This window comes from Lethenteron reissneri, chromosome 52 (assembly GCF_015708825.2).
Source record: "Lethenteron reissneri isolate LAM-NWPU_2019-01 chromosome 52, ASM1570882v1, whole genome shotgun sequence".
NCBI lineage: Eukaryota > Metazoa > Chordata > Hyperoartia > Petromyzontiformes > Petromyzontidae > Lethenteron > Lethenteron reissneri.
In genome coordinates, this window is record NC_083830.1 from 924,529 (window position 1) to 948,089 (window position 23,561).

Here is a 23,561-nt window from a genome sequence, read left to right on the forward strand (position 1 = left end):
GTGTCATCCACCACTCCCATTGCACTTGCCAATCAGCCGGCTCACTTGAGCTACAGCCAAGCCTGAGCTAAACTGTGACTAAGAATACTCAATTTAAAGCTTTCGTGACTGCAGGGATTCATCTTCTTGGTTCTTTCGGTAAAGTCATGTAGAAGGGACATAATAAAATAATAAAAATACAACATAATAAAATAATTCTCACGACGTTTCGGCCACAACGCAAGCAGCCGTCTTCAGGTGAAGAACAGGTCTGTTGGAAAGACAGCGTCTGAATGGGCACCACCAGGCTTGGCAGCGTATATTTAAGCTGGGTTGGAGGGGGAGGGGGCGCCTTGACAAAGGAATTTGCATATCAAGAGGAATTTAGCATATTTATGGGAAATGCAGATATGGGATTAGTCACCTCCTACGCATTCCACAAGTAGTGAAATGCCGCAGACCACGTTACACTGTAACGCTAGTCGTGACTTGGGGAGATGCGGCACTCACAGTGTAGTCGTCGAGCGGCTCGATGGAGAGGGGACGGCCGTACTTGGGCAGCGAGTGCGACGAGCTGCTGTCGTTGAGCATCAAAGGCCTGGGCACGGTGCGCAACGAGAGGGGGGAAGAGGTCATGTAAGGCGTAAGCAATGGGAAAGATATGATCACACAATGCTGCATTTACAACGATTTATTTTTGTTATTATTACACTTGTTAACCTAGAAGAGCACCACAGAGTATCAAGATAATTTTTCAGGAGGATCCTGACAAAGTTTTTGCAGACGGGGTGGCATTGCTACCCAAGTGGGTAATTTGCAGGTACATTTTCAGCATTGGGATGCTTGACCAATATCAGATAGATTGTATGTTTTTTTTTTGCTTTGGAAGGAAACCAGAGAACTCCAAAGAAACGCATGCTGAACAAGTGGAGAACATACAAAACTCCACACAGGACAGCACCCAAGTCAGGAATCGAACCCAGGACCTTCTTGCTGCAGCAAGACACTCGTGTGAACACTGCGCCACCACCCTGCCACTGCTAACGCTCTTCTAACACCCTCGGCTCAAGGGTCAACAATGGCAGAACTCACAGCTTCCGCTTGACCCCGATGACTCGATTTGACTGCACCAGGGAAACGAGGAATTGGATCAGCTGCACAGATGCACAAAGACGAAAGTTAATAGGAGCACTCCCATGATTATCCAAGACCAAAATTATTGACTAATTTAGTACATTTCATACGTGCGACATTCTTATAGTTATGGATTATCACAATCGGTAATAGTATCACAGTAAAGGGGCAATGATTGCGATGTATAATCACAATAAAATAATTTGTTAATTATTTTCAAAATTTAACTATTTTGGACCATGATGCCAGCACACATTTCCAACTCTTTTCAGATAACATCACAGGATATTTAACATCCACTGTGAAGCATACAGTATGGATATTATAGTCAATATACCCGCAGTAATGACCAGGGCGCCCTGCTGGACGTGAACTACAAACCTCTACAACAAGCGGTTAATGCGCGACCGCTGGGCCGTGTCACCATCCCGGGCTACAAGGGCTCCAGACTGGGCATGGGAGTTGTGGTGAATCACTCCTCCATTAATTTGATAAATTGTTGCAATTCAAGGTAGAAATTTTTTTTTTACATTGCTGTGAATATAGCGACCACTATCTTTGATAACTTCTTTCGCACCGTACATAACATAAGGCGCTAATCGGGGTAACATGAACTCTCGTGGCTGCAGGGGTGACGTGAACCCTTTAGATACAATATACACGTGATTGAACTCTTGTTTTTCCCAGCCAATATGATTCACAATGGAATTTACGAGTGGCCATGTAACAATTAGGACCCTCCACCACCCAAACCATAGCCAAACAAATGTCACTTGGTATACAAGCATTTAAGGCACCAGTTATTATGGTTTCACCTCACCGGTGAGTTGAAGTTTGGCACGTGAAATGCTTGTGCACATTTCATTAGTTTAATTTGTTTGGCTGTGTTGGATTTTACCACATTACAATGATAATTGATACACAATAGATGTATTATCATTGTAGCTGCACCCAGCCCTGTTGACACCTCAGCTCCTCACCTTATTCACCACCTTCTGCTGTTGCGCATGCTTCTGGCGCAGAGAGGCAACTTCTCTCCAAAGAGCCTCATTCTCCCTGACACAGAACACACACAATATGCACATAACGTGAGCAAAGTCAAATTATGGGATTCTTTAAAGTCGCCAATTACATGGTGGCACAGTGGTAACATTTCTGTCTAAAACCAATAAGGGTTTGGGTTCGATTCCTGACTCGGATGCCTTTCTGTGTGGAGCTTGTATGTTCTTCCCCTATAATGCATGGATCACCTCCAGGTTCTCTGGTTACTTCCCATAGCTAAAAAGAAAAACATATTGTAACCAGTCCATAATAGAGGTTTTTGGGTTAGATCGTGTAAATATATAAATGTGTCGTTAAAACCGCCACCAAGCGACACAGCCAACTAGTAAGGGTTGCCACGTCAACAGAACGTGGCCAATTCGTTACGAGTACAGCACGAACCGGTGTGTTGGAGAGCCAAGCCACAACATTTACAATCTGAGTACGACGTTTCACCTGTAATTACAACTAGCTTCATCAGGCAGGAATTCATATTCTTTGGGTCTTTCGGTAAAGTCACGTTTTTTTTTTCTTTGAACCTATCTAGGTGACTTTACCAAAAGACCCAACGAATATTGTGAAGTCTTACTGTTTCGTTCCTTATATAGAGGCATAGGTGTGGTGACCACGCTTCTGCGCTCTTGCACAATGTGGAGGGGGGGGGTTACTGAGGCAACGAACATTATGCATGTATATTATACGAGCACTTTCAACTTGTCCTTCCTGTCTATTGTGTTAATTAAAATAGCCTGACCAACGGCAATACCTATTGAAGTACGCTGCCCTTTGTAGGCATGTATTTAACTAATGTATTATTTTATTATTCTCTTCCACGCAGCACTAAGCCGGTAGCTATCTGAACGGTTAAAGTTATTTTGATTTATTTTTATTTCGATAGATTATCTAATTAGTCTTGGCCAGTCGTAGCTAGTTTTGCACAATACTTCCACATTATCAACATCAATTGAGTGTCCTTGTTGGGACGCGCGTTCTGCTCTTGCTGACAGTTATATTTGGGAAAATGTAATATTCCTCTGATGTTCTTTTAGTCTCGTGCTGATCATTCGTCCTGTTTGCCCAACATCACATTTACCACCCGTGCAGTTAATCCTGTACACACCTTCAGCAGCCAAGGATGTGGGGGCACCCGACGAGTAATTGACCATAAAAATGTTGTCAATTACATTTATTAGTCGATTAATCGACTTAATCGACGAATCAACACCTCAGCTCTACGCTGTACATTACTTTTTTTATTATATGTATATAAAGACAAACTTTGCAGCCTATTTATTAAGTTAGTTTCGAAACTCTTTGGTTCTTTCGGTAAAGTCACGTAGGAGTATGGATTCCTGCAGTCACGAGAGCAGCAAATCAAAGTGATTTTCTGTAATTTACTTGATTGCTCGCATTTATGACACTTGTTTAACCAGGAAGCCTCAAGACTCTTTACCAAACTCGTCCTGCATGTTTTCAAAGGAGGGGGTGATGTTGTTATGTATGATCCAAATTTAGTCATTTGCAGGTAATTTTTCAGCACTGGTATGTTTGACCAATACCAGTTACATTGCATTGTTCTTTAGCTATGGGAGGAAACTAAACCCAGAGGAAACCCATGTGCAGTGCTCACTAATTGAACAAGGACAGAATTAGAATCCACCTCCTCCTGTGCTGAAATGCAAAACCTGATTCCTTCCACGACAACTTTCCATTCATGAGGTCCAACTTTGCTACAACACTGTCACATCCACTCATCTCGTCTGGAACCGTATCCAGCTTCTGTTCACGTTTGCATTTCCCCCCACATGTTACTGTACTGCAAATGAATAATTTAACAGATGATATGTGTTCTTATTATTATTATAATGATTACAGGCAGCCCCCGGGTTAGGGAAGGGTTAGAGGTTCCTGAGAATTATCCATAACCCGATTTTTCCGAATGTCTCCGTACTGTATCGCGCATGGTTAGCAGGTAAGGGGTGGAAACCCTGAGGAGGTGCACTGGGCCGTCCATAATGCAGAGTTGTGTGTGGGAGAATAAGGGGGGAGATGGTCCAACTCTGGGAGAGTAGGAGAGGTGGTGTATGACCCCCCAAAGCTTGTGTGAGTCTCGGGAAAGCTAGGAACACTGTAGGTGTGATTAGATGAGTGTTTTTTTTATTTTGTTGGTTTTATTTTCTTTGTGGTAGCCTGCTACCAGGCTATAACTCCTCTGCTTGGGGTGGTTGGTCTCAGCTCATGTAGGAATAAAAACTGACATCCCTAACAGCCAGGTCTGAGTGGTCCAACACCAGCTCCGCAGCCCTGGTGGAAAGGCAACGTGATAACTCTGTTTAAGCTGCTTTGGCTGCATGCCAGCGTGTCTGTGGTTTCCCACACCTCTGAATCATTCTCTCCCAAAATAGTCCCACCTGAAAAAAGTCCAACTGTACAAAAGAGCCCCACTGTACAAAAAAGTCCCAATGTTTAAAACAATCCCACTGTTGAGTACAGAAACTTGACATGCATTCGCAATAAGACCCAATACAAATCCCTATTCTCTTGCAATTGCACTCTTTTATTATGTACATTAAATTAATTTCTGCACCACAACACTGTAAATCATGTATGTCTGCCGAAAATTGTACATTTCATGCCATTGAGTATCTTGGTGGTAAATAAGGCAAATTGGGCCATGACATCGGGACACAATTGTCTACTATTTTCGAATGGCATCAGGGGACCTTTAATGTCTACTATGAAGCAGACGATGTGCATTTTTTTGGTTATTCACCTGTATGTATGTTGACCTTCTTTCTCACCGTACATAGCCAACCATGCTAATTGGAGGTGCAGTATTAACAAAGGCAGCCCTGCCTGATGCGAACCACTAACCTAAACAACAAGGATTCATGTGCTTTCGATGGGCCTCGTCACTGCCCAAACATCAATGGAAAGGAAGGCGGGAACTCACATTTTCATGGTGTTGAGTCGGTTGTCCATATTCTCCTGCCTCCCGCGAATCTGCTGGACGTCGCTTATGATCCTGCCCATGTCTCCCTGCTGCACACGCATATCCTCAGGCTTCACTGCTGAGACCTACAGGCGAGAAGTAAGCACATGTGTCAAGATCATTGTTTAATGTTTAGATTTCAATACAATCGTGCTTTTGGAGTTAAATGTCAAAATACGTTTTAACATCTTTATTTATGTAATGCGGCCAGCAACACAATACAGCAATCCCTGAATACAACACGAAGGAATGACTCCAGGAGACATTTGGGGGGTGGCAGGTTGACACAGTGGTAACACTCGTGCGTGGAGTTTATATGTTCTCCCCCTGTTCTGCTTTGGTTTCTTATGGATTCTTGGGTTTCTGCTCATAACCTCAACATATATACTCTGTAACCGGTATTGGCCAAACATCCCAATGTGGAAAAATTACCTGCAAATTGCTCAATTGGGATGCACACAGCAGCAACAGCAGCACTACTGCGCATACTTGGAAGGACCCTCCTGAAAAGAGTCTTGGGACTCGGTGAGGCTTATCGGGGTAAACAAGCATGCATAAAATACATATTATACCAAAATTGCATGTATGAAATGTGTGGTTTTTATATATATAGAAGCGGGAAGTACCCGGCGTTGCCCGGGCAAAAAAAATATTTCAAAACTACTCTTAAAAACCTTACATATACATACACAGATACCAAGCAATTGTGAAAGGCCGGTGGGCCATTATGATATAAGGCTTACACTCGCACAGTTGGTAGGTCATTGAGTTTAAAGTGGCAGCATTTCACGATGAGATACCTCAACTATTTTAAGCATTCAGAACCGTGCAAGACAGATCATAGATCCAATGCTGGCAAGCCTTGGCAAGCCTTGGCAAGCCTTGTTGATATTTGAAAAAGTGGATTCAAATTTTGGCCATAAACGTGTCAGCGAATCAGTTTTTCAAGGGAAACATTGCAAAACGTACAACATAACAATGAACAGTCATAACACTTCGGTTTAAGGAGCCAACATTATGATTCATAATATATTTGTGGGTTAGGCCATTCAATTATCTGACTAAATCCACACATTGAAATGTTGTGGATTTTGCTCTCCCAACACACCGGTTAGTGCTGTACTAGTAACGAATTGGCACGTTTTGTTTACGTGACAAACCTTACTAATTGGCTGTGTCGGGTGGTGGCAGGTTTAACGACCCATTTACATTATGCGACCTCCTTTGCCAGTAGCAAGATATAGTAACAGGTTTTTACCCTTTTATCTGGCAACGAAACTGAGACCTTTATACAAGGAATCATGTTTGCATTAACCACAACACTTGCAGTCAAAATGCAAACAAAAAAGACAACTCTGATAATGTATGCACCGTCTCATAATGTAAATGCTTCCCCCAGCTCTCAATAATCTGATGGTGCGTTATCTTTGAGTTGTGCGCCTTTTGGCGTCATCTGGTCCAACACCATGTCAGACTAGGCTCTAAGAAAAGCTGTCTCGGGTGTGGACCAATCAATTTCAAGGACAGTGCATACATTATCAGAGTTGTCTTTTTTGTTTGCATTTTGACTGCAAGTCTTGTGGTTAATGCAAACATGATCCCTTGTATAAAGGTGTCCGTTTTGTTGCCAGATAAAAGGGTAAAAACATTCCGACACATTTACATTTACACGATCTAACCCAAAAAACCTATATATTATGGATATTGGTCGCGAAAGCCAACGTTATAAACCGACAAACACACTGTCTCGTGTACAAGCGTTTCTCGCGGAAATTGCTGTCGATTCATCTCACTGGTTGACTTGAATACCAATCTTGACAACCAAAGTCGGCAATTAGAGATACGCGACGTGTCATTGGAAACAGTGTCAAACATCACCAGGATAAGAACCAAGAAGTCCGAATCACCGAGTCACCTGACCCAGTTTCTTCAATAGATTTCGTGTTGGGGTCTTAACAACACGGATTTTATCAGATTATTACGTTTTCTTAGATTATTACGTGGCTCAACCTGAGAATCAACGTTGAATCATACATGTTTACGGATTCTGTAACACAGTCCAACATGCAATTGCCCTCAGAACATTGAGTATTTCAATGAATGTGTCTAATCCGTGATGACATATGAATCTAAATATGGGCGTTAATGAAGTGGAAAGTGTGAAAAGTATAGATAAATGTAAGCTTGGAATTACAATGAGAGAAAGGGGAACGCATGGATTCAATAAAATATGGCATAATTCAAACTGTTCCACTGCACGATTGTGAGAGGTGGTGGTGGCTTGGGGAGACCTTCATTCAGCAGTGGATTGACCACCGTGGATTATGATAAAGTGAATAAGAAATTAACTGATATTGCATTGATATGGTTGCATTATCATATACGATACCCTGTTTACAATTGTAATTTGGACTGATGGAATTGTTCTATTTCAGATTAAACGGTTTCTATTATTTCTGTAGGTCAGGTGGGTTTTCTGCCTAATTAATAGTAACTCGCTTCTTTGCCCGTCCTAGGACGAAAGCTGTAATATTTACGAAAAAATTGAGCAGAGTATCATTGTATCTTGTGTAAATTTAATGGCCATGAATCTTGCACTAAAGTATGTCATCAAACACTTCACTACATTTCACTGTAGCACTGTATTAATAGCAGTGAATCTGCCACAAAACGAAGTCATATAACACTTCACTGCAGTTCACTGTAGCACTTTATTAATGGCAGTGATTCTTGCACAAAACTACGTCATAAAATACCTCAATTCATGTCACTAGCACTGTATATAACTGACCTTCAATTTGTTCTAATTTACTCTTCTGATTCTTTATTCTCTTCTACTTTCGGTCGCTGGGGTTAAGTAAATTGGAAATCGATACAATATCTGGAAAAGAAATGTCTATTTTAGCATAATGTAAAAGCATAAATTAGACCTACCTTTCGTCTCAAGTGCTGAAGAAATAAATAAAGACACCAAATCCACTTTGTCGCTGCGTAGAATTATTTATTAGATTCACTTTCAATAAAGAAACGTGAAACTTAAAGCGAATTTGCGAAAAAAAATTCCGCTCGACCTTTTTCTGCGTGAGTGTAAAAATCCACCCGCTCATGAATATTAATGACAGGGGTGGGTGCGGCATGTGGAGTGATGTCACGTGCAGGAAACACAAATAGACAGTCTTGGCTCATTATAGTAGTAATTATGCTTGTCAGGAATCGAACCTAGGCTTTTCGTTGTGAGGCACAAGTATTCCCACTGCATCACCCTACCTAAATTGTGAAATGCGCAAACAAAAATAACTCAAAATATTCTATGGTGCGCTGGTATCTGCTGTTTGCTATGCTCTGCATTGGGTAGATAATAAACAAGGGGACATGTCGCATGTTAGCATCACTGCTGGATATACAAAGGTGGCTAGGTGTGCTGTGCAAACGTCTACAAGGTCAATGGGCTGACCCTGGTCATGGTGCGTGTGAAATTGAACTTTGATAGTGTAATGAGAAAATCAAGGGTGACCTACTTTCATGCGCAACATCACACACAAGAAAGTAGGTTACCCTTCATTGCAGTCACTGGTAAACAACGAAAGAGCACACATCTGGTGATAAAGCAGTCAAAATGATTGATTAATACTTTTTACCATGCCACACGACCTGCCATAAAGCCCTCATTAATAGTAACTCAGATTACATTTTAATACTACAATTTCCTGCACACAGCGAGATAAAACACAAGCAACAAGGCAGCCACATCATGTAGGCAAGCAATGTTTCTGCTAAAATTACCGTATTTTCCCGCATATAACCCGCGGGGTAGACCACTTTTTACAAACAAAACAAGACCCTGCGGGGTATATGGAGGTGCGGGCTATCCCAAACATATTTTACATGTGTAGGGGTTATTACGGGAGAAACGGCGGACGAGAAACACAGAGGTGTGTGCACTCACACACACGGGTGGTCGCACCGACGTCCGCATCCGTGATCCCCCACGCCCCCAAGCCCTCTGAGGGGATCCCTATAAAAGGCGGGGAGCCAGAGAGCTCGAGGCAGTACGACACGAAGCTGACGAGTGAAGATCGAAGACTCGGAGATTAGGCCCTGGGACTCCCCTGTCTCGCTGCCCTTGTCAGGGCCGAGCTGGGTAAGCCAGCGGCGCGGCCCAAGAGCTCCCGGACCTCTGCCCTTGTCAGGGCAAGGCCGTCTTAGCTGGTGCCGAGATCTGTGCTTGCCAGGGCCAGATCAGTCAGCCTCCCGTGGCCCAGTAGAGGAGGACTGGGGAACAGGACAGAGGGCATAGTACTAGGGTGGGTTTCCCATAGTACGGGTGAAGGGGCCGTTACCCCTTCAACTATTGTGCCTGTCACTGAGTTAATAAACAGAGTGTGCCTCAACTCCGACCTCGTCTCCTCGAACTTACTACATCTGGCGTCAGAAGTGGTCCAAGCATGGATACGAGACGGACGACTCGTGCCCAAGACCCAGGAGAGGATGACGACGAGGGAGAGGCGGTGCAAGACGTCGCCGCCGGCGTACCTGCACAACCGCTGCCGGCTCCAACACCTGCGGGGTCGTCGGAGAGGCTCGGGACGTCGGCTGACGAGTTGGCGTTGGCCCACTCGCGACTGGCGGAGCTCCTGTATGCAGCGGCCGCCATGCTGGAGCGGATAACTCGCCTGGGGCCGGAAGGAGCGACGCGGCGGGAAGATGGACAACGCCCGCCAGAAACTCCCGCCTTTGCGATGGGCGGGAGGCTTGAAATTCCCGCCACGGGGACAGTAGGGGCCGAGGGAGGGGCCCCAGCTCGTCATGCGGGTGGCGGGGCCCAACCAGCGGGCGCCACGTCATCGGCGGGGGCGGGTCGCAGTGGCTGCCTATCAGGGGTTGCCACGTCACCACCAGTAGACGCCGGCACCGACCAAGCTGGAACCAGCGCGTCACGGACGGTGCGACCTCCAGTAGGGGCCGCCATTGCTCATACTGTCCATGGGGACAGTATGAGTGCTGCGACAGGATCGGGGACGGAGCCGACATTTCAACAACGCCTGCCCGCCCTGCAGGTGTTCGTAGCAAGCGGCGGCGATTGGGGTGGGTTCCAGCGCCGGTTCCTCGCCCACCAAGAAATGGCTGCGTGGACAGACAACGAGGCGCTGTGTGCTCTCCCGGCGATGCTGGATGGCGACGCCCTGGGCACCCTCACTGCTGCACCCAGGTCGGCACGCTCCACACTTCAGTCGGCGCTGCAGCTGCTGGCCACGGTGTATGGGCCGCCTTCTGATTGTCGCCAGCTCTTCTACGAGCGACAGAAGGGCGACAAGGAATCACCACTTGCGTATCGCACGGCCCTGCTGTCATTGGCGAAGGATGCCTTCCCGCGTATGGACGAAGAAGGGATCGATGCGATGGTGGTCGAGAAAATTTTGCTGCTGGCCGACGACTTGGACTTCGTCATCCTAGCACAGGATGATGCGGACATGTCGTCATTGCGGGCTGCAAGGCACATTCATGCCAATCTCATTTCCCAGCGGAGGAAGGCTAACAAGGCAGCTGCAAGACACACCGTGGCGGCGACCACTTCCGACTCTGAGGGAGCCTTCGCTGCGGACCGTTCTGCGGGATGGCGATCTGCCGAGCGACCGGCTCGGGACGTACCGAGCCACCGAGAGCAGCCCAAGTCTTCGGGAGCGCTCGTCACGTGCTACAATTGTGGCCTCCGGGGCCACGTGGCGTCGGGATGCCGGGCTCCTCGACAGCGTGGAGCGAGACCTGGGGCTGCGGACGGTCCTCTTCACAAGCCTTCGCAACATCCTCGGGCAAGTCATGGCACCCCACACGTTCGGCCTGCACGCACACCCACTTCCCTCTCACATGGTCCGACACACGAGTCTCGGGGTTTGGGTGCTGGTGCGTCGGGTCGCGGCTTGTCGGGGAGGGCGCTCCAACCGGGCCAATGGTCCGAGTTGGCTCACCGGGTTGTAGCTGCGTCGGCGGGGTCGTCCGTTGTCACGGGGCATATTGACGGGGTGGAGGTACGGGTACTGGTCGATACGGGAGCTTCGGCGACTATCATTTCGGATTTGATTTATAATATCCTGCCCATTCAGAGTCGCCCATTGCTCCCTGTCGACATACCGTTTTACGCTGCGAACGGGGGCTCGTTAGGTATTATCGGCCAAATTCGAGCGCAAATTTCTATCGGGGACATTAAACTATCTGGCCCGGTATTCGTCTCCTCCTCGCTGGCAATTCCGTGCCTGTTGGGGACAGACTTTTTGGCCAAATTGCCCATAAAAATTTTGATTGACCAGCAATGCATCGAGCTTCTATCGGGCCGACGTATAACGTTCCTGCCTTCCACCCCTGCCTTGCATACTGCCTGTGCAACGGTACAGGCGCTCGTGGCTCAAACGGTGCGCGTACCCCCGGGGGCACAGATGCTGGTGCCCCTGCGGTTGCGTCGACCATTCGCTAAAGGGGTCTCAGACCAGGGCATTATGCTGGGCCCGTCTAGGGCCGGGGTGAATGGGCCAGATTTGGTGACGGCCCAGACTATTGTTAAAGGGGATGCGGACCCGTTTATCGCGGTCCTAAATGTCGGAACACGGACGGCGGTGGTTTCGCAGGGAACTGTGTTCGCACATGCAGTCCCGGTACCTGCGGAGATGCCGATCATTGGCCAGGTGGCCACCGATTCTCAGTCGCGGCTGCCCTCAGACATTGACGAGGGTTGGCTCGAGGTGCTGTGTGCTGAGTCACCTGACCTGTCCGACTCACAACGTGCTAAATTGCGCACCCTTTTGCGGGAATTTTCCGACGTCTTTAGTAAACATAAATACGATATCGGATGTACCAATTTGCTGCGCCACCATATTGACACCGGTGACAACGCTCCTATCCGCCAAAATCCTTTTCGGTTAAGTCCCGCCGAAAAGGATCATGTCAAATCGGCTGTAGATGACATGTTGACTTCTGACATCATTTCTCCCTCGACCAGCCCTTGGGGTGCACCCATAGTGTTGGTTAAAAAGCACGATGGGTCCCTAAGGTTCTGCGTTGATTTCCGGCGGTTAAATAAGATCTCGGTGGCCGATGCTTACCCGCTTCCTCGAATGGACGAATCGCTGGATGCCCTCGCGGGATCGCGATTCTTCTCCACTTTGGATTTACTCTCAGGATTTTGGCAACTTCCCTTGGACGACGAGTCAAAGCCCAAAACAGCTTTCAGAACGCCGCACGGCCTCTTCCAATTCAATCGGTTACCCATGGGGCTCCACTCCGCTCCCGCGACGTTCCAGCGCCTGATGGAATTGGTTCTCGCTGGCTTGCAATGGGAGGTGTGTTTGATTTACCTAGACGACGTTATCGTATTCAGTAAGACGTTCGAGGAACATCTTGATAGGCTTCGGGCCGTCTTTCTCAAAATGCGCGCAGCTAATTTGAAATTCAAGCCACAAAAGTGCCATTTGCTGCGCGAATCTGTTAAATATTTGGGTCACATCGTCGGCCGGTCAGGCATCTCAACTGATCCCGCCAAAACGCGTTGTGTCAGCTCCTGGCCAACTCCCACCTCGGTGGGGGAGGTTAGAAGCTTCATCGGATTTGCTTCATATTACCGCCGGTTTGTCGCGGAGTTCGCTTCCATCGCTAAGCCATTACATGCCTTAACGTCCAAAGGGGTCAAATTTCATTGGGGGCCGGAGGAGGAGGCCGCTTTTAACTCTCTTCGGGACGCCCTGGTGGGGGCCCCGCCGTTAAGCTACCCCGATTTTTCTATGCCCTTCGTGCTCGACACGGACGCGAGCAATACCGGGATTGGAGGCGTGCTGTCACAAATTGTGGGTGGCGTGGAGCGCGTTGTGGCTTATGGTAGTAGAGTATTGTCTCCGGCCGAGCAGCGATACTGCGTCACCCGCCGCGAACTGTTGGCTATTGTTTTCTTTATCCAACAGTACCGGCCATATCTGTACGGCCGGCATTTCACCGTCCGTACAGATCATGCGGCGTTGCAGTATGCCCTGCGTATTCACCAGCCATCGGGGCAGTTGTCCCGATGGCTGGAGATCATTCAGGATTTCGATTTCGAAACAACTTACCGTAAGGGGATTCGCCACACCAATGCCGATGCCCTGTCACGCCTGCCGGTCGCTTCTGATTGCACCTGTTTCTTGGGCTCGGGGCGTTGCAAATCGGCAAACGACGGCCACAATCCGGTCCTAGCGGCCACCGTTGAGGCCCCTTCGGACGTGGACCCTATTGCGGCGGGAGGGAAGGATTCCCTGTTGGGCTTGTCATGTGCGGAGTGGCGGCGCCTCCAAATGGAGGATGCTTCCCTCCTGGCGCTACGGCGTCGCGCGGAAGGATCCGCTCAGGGAAAGTCGGGCGTTGACTCATGGGGGTTGTGCCAGGGCCTCCTCATGCATTGGGACGGTACGATCCGCCGCCACAGGCTGGTGGTGCCTTCCGCGTTGAGGGGTAGGGCTGTATGGGCCGCTCACGAGCGGCTCCTGCACCTGGGCACCCTCAAAACCCTTGCCATGCTCCAGCTTAATTTCTTTTGGCCGGGCATGGCAAGGGATGTGGACGATCTCTTGCAATCTTGTACCCAGTGTGCTCAACGCAAACCGCCGGCGAGGGGAGCCTGCCCACCGCTCCAGTCTATTTCGGTCACCCGGGTTAATGAGCTTGTCGCCCTCGATATTTTGGGGCCGTTTCCCTCCACGCCGAGGGGTAATAAGTACCTGCTGGTTGGCGTCGAGTATTTCACGCGATGGCCTATGGCTTGGCCCCTCACCAACCAGTCAGCAGCGGCCGTTGCGGAGGCTTTTGTTCACGGCTATGTCCTTGACAAGGGCGCTCCGGAACGGTTGTTAACCGATCAGGGAAAGAATTTCACTAGTGCCCTTTTACACGAGGTGTGTGAGCTTCTGGGTACGAAGAAAATTCGTACTTCGCCTTACCACCCACAAACGGATGGGATGGTAGAACGCCTGCATAGGACTCTTACGTCCATGCTATCCCACCAGGTATCTGAGTCCCAAACCGACTGGGACCTTCAGATCCCTGGAGTCCTAGCAGCATACAGAATGGCTCCTCACGCGGCGACCGGATTCTCGCCGTTTTTTTTTATGTATGGCCGCGAAGTTGACCCGCCTGTCGCGACTCAGCTGACATGTACCGCGCCGCACGCTAAATCTAAGTTGGCGGACCATGTTAAGTTTAACGTCCTCCGGTTGGCTGAGGCACGGGAGGCGGCCATGCAAAACTCTGCCTCGCGCCAGAAGCAAAACGAAAAGTTGCGATCGCGCCGGTCACACACGCACGAATGGCACCCGGGTGACAGAGCGTGGCTGCACTGCCCCCAGGTGCCATTGGCCACCTCGTCGAAGTTGTTGAGGCCGTGGAGGGGCCCCGTGGAAATTGTGCAGGTTATGCGGCCGCAATGTGTTCGCATTAAATGGGGAAAACGTCGGTGGTTTGTCCACCCTTCACGGTTGAAGCCGTTCTTTGCTCCACATGCTTCCTCTCCTGACTATGGCCGAACATGTGGGGGGTCCACTGACTCCGGGAGGGCGGGGTCGCCGTCTGCCTCTGATCCGCTGCTAACTGTTCCGTCTTCAGGGGTCCGAGGACTGATGCCCTCTCTGCCGCCAGCCTCCTCAAAGGAGGTCGACGCTGGCTCGTCCAGGATGCCGGTGCGCCGCGCACCTGTACATTCACCACCTGCCGCCGACCCTACCGGGTTGGGCCCTTGTGACGGGCCCGCTGCACGGACACGCGCCAAGACGCGCCGGTTATTGTAAAGTGCTTTCCGCGCGCGTTCCGCTGCTGGTGGGCTCACTCACCTGTTTTTTTTTCCTGTTGTGTGCATGAGGATGGGGAACCACGTTCGGTATATATGTTGCATTTTGGGGAAGTGGGTACGTATAGGGGACCGTCGGTTGTTGTTGTTGTGTTGTTACACTTGTTCTTGTTATTGTTACGGTTACGAGGCACACGCGTGTTGACGGGGGTTAATCCTTATTCTTGGGGGTTGAGGAATTGTTGAAGCCGGGACGGCTGCGAGCTGTACAGGGGGAGGTGATGTAGGGGTTATTACGGGAGAAACGGCGGACGAGAAACACAGAGGTGTGTGCACTCACACACACGGGTGGTCGCACCGACGTCCGCATCCGTGATCCCCCACGCCCCCAAGCCCTCTGAGGGGATCCCTATAAAAGGCGGGGAGCCAGAGAGCTCGAGGCAGTACGACACGAAGCTGACGAGTGAAGATCGAAGACTCGGAGATTAGGCCCTGGGACTCCCCTGTCTCGCTGCCCTTGTCAGGGCCGAGCTGGGTAAGCCAGCGGCGCGGCCCAAGAGCTCCCGGACCTCTGCCCTTGTCAGGGCAAGGCCGGCTTAGCTGGTGCCGAGATCTGTGCTTGCCAGGGCCAGATCAGTCAGCCTCCCGTAGCCCAGTAGAGGAGGACTGGGGAACAGGACAGAGGGCATAGTACTAGGGTGGGTTTCCCATAGTACGGGTGAAGGGGCCGTTACCCCTTCAACTATTGTGCCTGTCACTGAGTTAATAAACAGAGTGTGCCTCAACTCCGACCTCGTCTCCTCGAACTTACTACACATGTGTGACATGGCATAACTCGTTACATTTTTTCATGGTAGGACTATCCACTATGCAACACTTACCTTTGACCAAAGCACTGCTGAATAAACCACTCACACTAACATTGCACTTGTTATCACGTTTTAAATGAATTGTTTATACTGTACTATTAAACGACAATGTTTGAAGTGTGCGCACTGTTTACCGGCGACGGGAGAGGTGGGGGGAGGGAGAGGTCCCCCGGGGGGTTGGGGGGTGGGGCAGCTGGGGGGAGAGAGAGGTGGGGGGGGAGGCGACGGTGTTACTGTAGTGCTATGGTCTGCGCAGTGCGCAATCTACGTGTTAAAACTGTACTTACTTGTCTACCAGTTGTGTGTTACTTATTTATTGGATACTTACTTTTGTTACTTATTTAATGTTTTACGTTCACTCGTTTCCGGTTAGTTTGTTTTCTTTGTGCACGTTATGATTTTAATGTTAACAATTGATAGTGGAATGTATTACAAATGTAAACTTCGTATTAATATGATGGAATTAAGCTGCGGTAACGACGTTAAATATATGAATGCATGCGGGGTATATGGAGGTACAGGCTATCTATTTTTGCGGGGTATATGCGTCTGCGGGTTATATGCGTATGCGGGCTATATGCGGAAAAATACGGTACTGCATCGGAGGCTCACGAGCATGGATTGTGATATTTCTGAGTTACATTATGGCGCGGTGATATGGCCTAACGGAAGAGCATTCGCCACTTGTTGTAGGTTCGTGGTTTGAATCCGGCAGGCTGCCTTGGTTATCTTCTTCTGGGATCCCTCGTAGTCGAGTATGATTTCCCTCCAGGTGTCACTTGTTTGTGTTGTGAGGTGGACCTGGCTGGCCATGGGTCCGGAGATGGCTGAATAGGTCAATCCGTGCCCTGCAGATCTTGGCACAGTGGGGGCACGGATGGTCCATTCTGGAGCTCCCACTTGTTCTCTCTCTCTCTGGTGTACGTGCTTGCGGCGTGCTCTTTTCCTGGTTATCAATTCTCTTCGCTCGGCCTCAAAATGCTGAGTTACATTGTTTATTGTGGCCCTCCATGATGGTCTATCAAGAGCATGGATTTTCCAGTTTGGATCTATGTGACTTCGCTTGAGGTGCATTTTAAGGTTGTCACGGAAATGCTTCCTTTGACCTCAGGCGGCACGTGATCCATCGCTGAGCTGGCAATAGAAGATTTGCTTAGGAAGCCTCGAGTCATTCATCCTCACAAGGTGACCTGCCCATCTGAGTTGATACTTCATCATGATGATGGCCTCTGCTGAATGAGTTTGATCGCTCCAGTACACTGATATTATATTCTTGGTTCTTTCGGTAAAGTCACGTCTTCAGACGCTGTCTTTCCGACAGACCTGTTCTTCACCTGAGGACGGCTGCTTGCGTTGTGGCCGAAACGTCGTGAGAATTGTATTTTATTACGTTTTATTTTATCATTTCCCTTCTACGTGACTTTAACGAAAGAACCAAGAAGATTAATCCCTGCAGTCACGAAAGCTTTAAATCGAAATTTAAGACACTGATATTAGTTTGTCTTTCTTCCCAGGTGATGTTTAGTATTTTCCTGAGAAGGCGTTATTTTGAGAGATTTCGTGTTTACGATAGGTGGTCCAGGTTTCTGCACCATATAAGAGGGTTGGAATGATGACAGCATTATACACTGCCACTTTGGTCTTGGCGGTAATGTCGTGGTCTTCAAAGACCCTGTTCTTAAGTTTGCCAAAGTCAGCACCAGCTCGGGCAATCCGATGTTGGATTTCATAATCAATTAAGACATTGATAGAGAGATGGCTGCCTAAGCATGGGAAACTGGGAACGTTTTCTAGTATTGCATTGTTGGTAATGATTATAGCGGGTGGTAGGTATCCTCCTGGAGCTTGTTGAAAAAAAATCTTTGTTTTGATGGTATTCAATGTTAGACCCATCCTGCTGTAAGCATCTGTAAATATGTTGATGATCACCTGTAAGTGCCTGCTCAGAAGCTGACCGACTTGGGCATCATCGGCATATTGAAATTAAATAACGGATGTGATTGATGTTTTCGACTTGGCTCTGAAACGGTTGATGTTGAATATGTTCCCGTCTATCCTATATGTGACATTTATGCCTCTGGGAAGTCTGTTCTCTGTCAGATGAAGCATTCCCGCCAGGAAGATGGAGAAAAGAGTTGGTGCAATAACACAGCCTCGCTTCACACTGGTCCTTACTTCGACTGGCTCCGAGGTTTCACCATCAGAGAGGATGACAGCCTTCATACCGTCATTCAAAAGACGGAGTATGTTAACAAATTTTGTTGGGCAGCCATATCTCAGAAGGATTCTCCAGTGCTCACGATTAACAGAATTGAAAGCTTTAGTCAAATCAAAGAAGGCCATGTACAATGGTAGTCTCTGCTCCTGGCACTTCTCGGAGTTGACAGGCTGAGAAGATCATGTCTGAGGTTCCCCTGCCAGGTCAAAAGCCACTCTGCGATTCAGGAAGGAGTTTTTCAGCAAGTGGTAGAAGTCTGTTTAGTAGGATTCTTGCAAGTATTTTTCCAGCGGTGGCAAGAAGAGATTCATCTGTGGTTGTCAGTCTGACTTGTCACCTGTTTTAAATACGGTGACAATGATGGCATCTTTCAGTTCGTTGGGAAGGTCTTCATCATTCCAGATCCTGGCCATGAGGGAGTGCAGGTGTTCTAGTAGGCATTGTCCTTCATGTTTTTACATTTCAGCAGGAATCTGGTCGAGCCCACTAGCTTTGTTCTCTTTCATTTTCTTGACAGCTTTAGCCACTTCAAACATAGTTGGTTCTCCAACTAAATCATCAGTGGTAGAGTGTTGGGGAATCTCACTGAAGATAGAAGCGTCTACAACAGCGTTGCAGTTGAAAAGAGTGAAGTGTTCCTGCCAGTGGTAGATGATTGCATTTTTGTATTTAAAGATTTTTGTCCCATCCTTAGACTAAAGTGGTGCAAGGCCCTGTTTTGATGGTCCATATAAGACTTTGGTTGCTTTAATAAAATAATGTGAGTTATTGGAATCTGCAAAATGTTATATTTCTTCTGCTTTGTTTCTGAACCAATTATTCTTCACTTCCCGGATTTTAGTTTGTACTTCCGATTTGGCCTCATTATGATTGTTTTTCTGTCTAGACCGTGTTGTTGCCAGGTGATGAAAGCTTTCCGCTTCTTGTCAATGAGGCCTGTGATTTCCTGGTCGTTGTCATCAAACCAGTCACAGTTTTTCCTTCTTGTGTAGCCAATGGTGTTTTCACAGCTGGTTATGACTGCCATCTTCAGTTGTGTCCAGTACTCATGGACATTTCCTGAAGCCTGGTTGGTGCTGAGTCTTTGAACTAGTTGTTCTTTCAGTTGGGCCTGTACAGCTGGGTCTTTTAATCTGGTTACATTGAGTCTTTTCCTCTGTAGTTTTGGTCAGTTCATGTGTTTGTGGTTTAGTTTGTGAGTCATCACTGATCGAATTAGTCTGTGGTCAGTCCAGCAATCGTCTGCATTGATCATGGCACGAGTGATGCGGACGTCTGTTGTCAAGTTTCCTGACAATCACGTAGTCCAGTGAATGCCATTGTGTGATCGAGGGAGGCACCAGGAGATCTTAAGGCTGTTCTTCTGCCTGAACAGGGTGTTGGTGATTGTCAGGTCGTGCTCAGAACAGGTTGTAAGAAGAAGGTGGCCATTGGAGTTTGACTTTCCAACTCCCTCTTAACCAATTACACCGTTCCACATTTGATGGTCTCTCCCAACTCGACCATTGAAGTCGCCGAGGAGAATCATCTTGTCAGTTGTTGGTGTCCTCTGAAGGATTTGGTCGAGTTGGCTGTAGTAGGTATCCTTGGCGTCTTCTTCAGAGTCCAGTGGTGGTGCGTAGGTGCTGATGATGGTTGCATGTTGGTCTTTTGTGAGTTTCAGGCGTAGGGTCATCAAACGCTCATTGATACCAATTGGGAGCTCACTTGAGCTGTTGATGAGCACGTTGTCTATTGAAAACCCTACACCATGCAGGCGTCGTTCATGCGCTGGTCTACCCTTCCAAAAGAAGGTGTAGCCTCCACTTAACACAGTCAGTTGGCCTTTATCCGCCAGATGGGTTTCGCTGAGGGCGGCAATATGGATATTAGAACGTCTCAGCTCGCGTGCCACAAGAGCTGTTCGGCGCTCTGGACGTTGCGAGTTTGGGTTGTCTGTGAGGGTCCTGACATTCCAGGATCCAATATTCATAACTGCTAGTGTATCACCATAAAATGTGTGTTGTCTCCTTCAAAGTGGATGTTAAAGTTCCCCTGAAGTCGTTAAAAACGAATAGGCCATTATGCGCTAGCATCATGGTCCAAATTTGTGAAATTAAAAAAATTACCTACAAATTACTCAATTGGGATTACATATAGGAATCACCGCCCCCAACTGTGAAATAACTGCAGACTGTCTGTAAAACAAAGCAGCGCCTTCGTGAGAGACCTACGCTAAAAGAATGGCGCGAATGCCAAATATACTGAATTATTCGAATTGCCACTGCAAACTTACAGAGCCTGTTAATAATAACAAATGAAAGGTCAAAGTTACATTTTAACTGCTTGTCCCATTCCCACACACCCCTAAATGATACAAATTCCTGACATGGCCTAACCCACACATCTATTACGACTCCAATAGAACTCAAGTTTTTATATCAAAACCTGCAACCATCCACATCTTATGCCCGACTCTGCCAGCACCTCACTACGCAATATGGCACCTGTCACAACCTCTCAATTAATTAGTTCTGTTTCTAACTGGAACTGGCTCACAACGGTAATGCCTAATGCACTTAGGACCATATTCTTAGGGCCATATTCTTGGTTCTAACTTGGCTCGGCTCAGGCTTGAGCCGCTTGGTTGCTTTCAAAGACGCACGTGTGGCTCAGCCATGTCTCGGGCCGGGCTCCGCTCATGGAAATCCTGAGCGCAGCTGGGACCGTGCTGAGAGCTGGCTCAAGTTAAGCATGTCTTTGAGCCGGCTCACTTGAGCCAGAGCCAAGCCTGAGCCAAAGCTATGACAAAGAACACAAACCAAAAGCAAATAATTCCATAACCTTCCTGTTCCAATGCAAAGAAAGCAGAACATTCTTCATTGTCAGATCCAGCTCTTGCAGCCTTGCCGTATAACATGCTCATCAGTAACTATTTTCAGAAAATCAGTTATCACTTCTTATGAACCTCAGTAATCACTGTATGGTGTCCTGCATTATATTGCCTAAATATGTAAATTATATCACGAGAATAATTATAATAGTAACCGTTTAGAATTGTATAATTTAATATGTATTTTAGGTTTCCTTCAAAGAGGGATGGTGTCAGTTAGGATTGGTTCGATGCTGCTGAGATGCACTCCTATTTTTTTTCAGCTATGGGAGCAGAACCTGAGAACACGGAGGAAACCCATGCAGAACAGGAGACTATACAAACTCCACAACGAAAGGCAACAACCGAGTTGGGAATCAAACTTAACCCTTTCTTCCTGTGGGGCACACATGTTATCCCTGTGCCACCCTACCACACAAACTTATGCCAGGTCTGGTCAGGGCAGGTGCTCCGCTATGGGAGGTGAATGTACCTTCCGCTTGATGTGCTCCAGCAGATTCTCTTGGCCTCGGATGAAGTATGGGTGCTGGAACTCCGTCTCATCCTTTTCCGGCTTCAATAGCCCTCCCTGCTCAATGTTGACCACTTTGCGAAATCCATCTGAGAGATCACAGCATCACCACCACCACGTCAGAGAAAAATATAATTGAATGTTTGATATGTTACACCATTCTTATAGTGCAATGATCTGATAAAGACACTATGTTTCACAGTCTTTTGTAATTTTACAGTAGGGGGCACTGTTGCTACGTGTTATTTCATTTTATTTCTATCTACGTGACTTACTGAAAGAACCAAAGAGTATGAGAACTGGGGGTTGTTTTTTTCATTTGGCAAATTTGAACCTCACGCCAAAGAGACCATACAAACTCCACACAGAAAGAAGCCCAAGTCGGGAATAGAACTAAGGGCCTTCTTGCTGTACAGCACAGGTGTTACCACTGCACCATCCTGATGTCCAAATTGTTTATATTTAATATGCAATTCCACAATTTGTGTCCATAGAGCTGTGAAGTGTAGTAGTACAAGGGGTCCGTGATATATGTCATCTCAAATAGGTTGTTTCACACTCACGTCACAGAGGTACTATACAATTCGTGCATGCGCCCCCAATATATTTAGTCCCATCGTGATATCTCACGTACGTACTAAATGCTCATTGTAATTTGCGTGAACTAAATCGCAAAAAATCGTCAACCCATCAACACAATTCATCCACTCCTCAAGGCAAGATCATAAAAGTTATAGGTCAAGGTAGAATATTTTTACAATGTTAAAGTGTGCTTTTTTACACTAAAAATGTTTTCTGTTTGAGTCATTGCTTAAAAATGTCACATACGTTTTCTATTAAAAAAGTAAAATTATTTAAAGTGTACAGGGCTGCTTCCAAGTGCTCATAAAAATGGTTTTCAAGTAAGTTTTTCATAAATGTAAATGCTGTTTAAAGGTTTTGAACTCATAATTGGTTATGTGTACATTGTGTTGTGCAGTATGGTACAAGTAGTGTACATGTACAGTAAGTATTTTGGTGGCTATTTATTCTTATGGGGGAAAATTCCCCGTTATACGTCGCTTCGTTATGAGTTGCAACTTTCCTGTCCCTAACTCTGATGTAAATCAGGGATCCCCTGTACGTTACAATTAAATCAACCAATACAAATGAAAAAAATTTCATAACAAAACCCGCATGGTATGTATAGTTCTTACCCGTGAAGTTTTACTCCAGCGGGAGTGCATTTGCACATGTGCTAACGTTACCCTGTGTAGGCAGGCAATCCCACGTGCCAGCGTTTGTCCGTGGGTCAGGTAATGTAGATATACGTACACATATTGAGTTGTCTCACAAAGCTGGCCATGTTGTTATGCTTGAAGTACTTGGGCAGCACCTCTTTGGCAAAGTGACCCTGGTCGAACACATGGAAGCTGAGTCCATTCTGAAAAGACAGGATTGCACACATTTCCTTCAATTGACCCGTGTTTACCCGTGTTAAAACATGTTTCTATACAAGAGACCACACTATTGCAGTAACATGAAAGTGGATGAGTCACCTATACACAAGCAAACGTAGCACCAGGCCAGTATGCACAGATTCCATGTTTTATATATTGTGTATTAAAAACCAGATTATATCATTTACATAATTACATTGTTGCATGTCAAATTCATAGCCAAATAACAAATTTGAACATTATTGTATGATTACTGTACAAGTGAGGCCCTCAGTCAGAGAGTGGATAAGAGTTGGGGACTGCACTTTACACGATGTAGCCTGATCATATTTTAGATGTTTCCTGAAACACTGTTTTTAAATAGCAAAATGCATAGTTTCTAATGGATAGCTATTGAATAACAAACCCTTCAACAAACAAAACTTTACAGGCCTACCTCTTATAACGCTGCCTCTTATAATGCTGTTTTGCTATAACGCTATTTATCCTGGAGGAAAATCCCTGCGCAGATCAACCCATTCATGGAAAGTAGGTGTGGCGTTGCCCATACAGGCGTGTCTTTGCCCATATATTGTTTTGTGATACCTGAATCGAGGTGTCTATTGTATTGTTTCTGTTCATTGTCGATCCAACAGCCATGTTAGAGTATAGATTGGAGGATGAATCACTGCATCAATTTATTGATGATCCATGGATTGAGTAATCCTATT

At 47.0% G+C, this 23,561-nt stretch overlaps 1 protein-coding gene across 3 annotated transcripts in view; it reads right to left on the reverse strand.

Moving 5' to 3' along the window:
- The window catches only part of HSF1 (heat shock transcription factor 1), a 59,835-nt gene that overhangs the window by 33,670 nt on the left and 2,604 nt on the right, over positions 1-23,561 (reverse strand). For all 3 annotated transcript variants that reach the window (XM_061573438.1, XM_061573439.1, XM_061573440.1), the window contains exons 2-7: positions 22,727-22,835; positions 21,374-21,501; positions 5,108-5,232; positions 2,094-2,169; positions 1,072-1,133; positions 490-577 (exon numbers count right to left, since the gene is read on the reverse strand). In XM_061573438.1, coding sequence (XP_061429422.1) covers positions 490-577; positions 1,072-1,133; positions 2,094-2,169; positions 5,108-5,232; positions 21,374-21,501; positions 22,727-22,835 — 588 coding nt within the window. The remainder of the gene's footprint in view (positions 1-489; positions 578-1,071; positions 1,134-2,093; positions 2,170-5,107; positions 5,233-21,373; positions 21,502-22,726; positions 22,836-23,561) is intronic.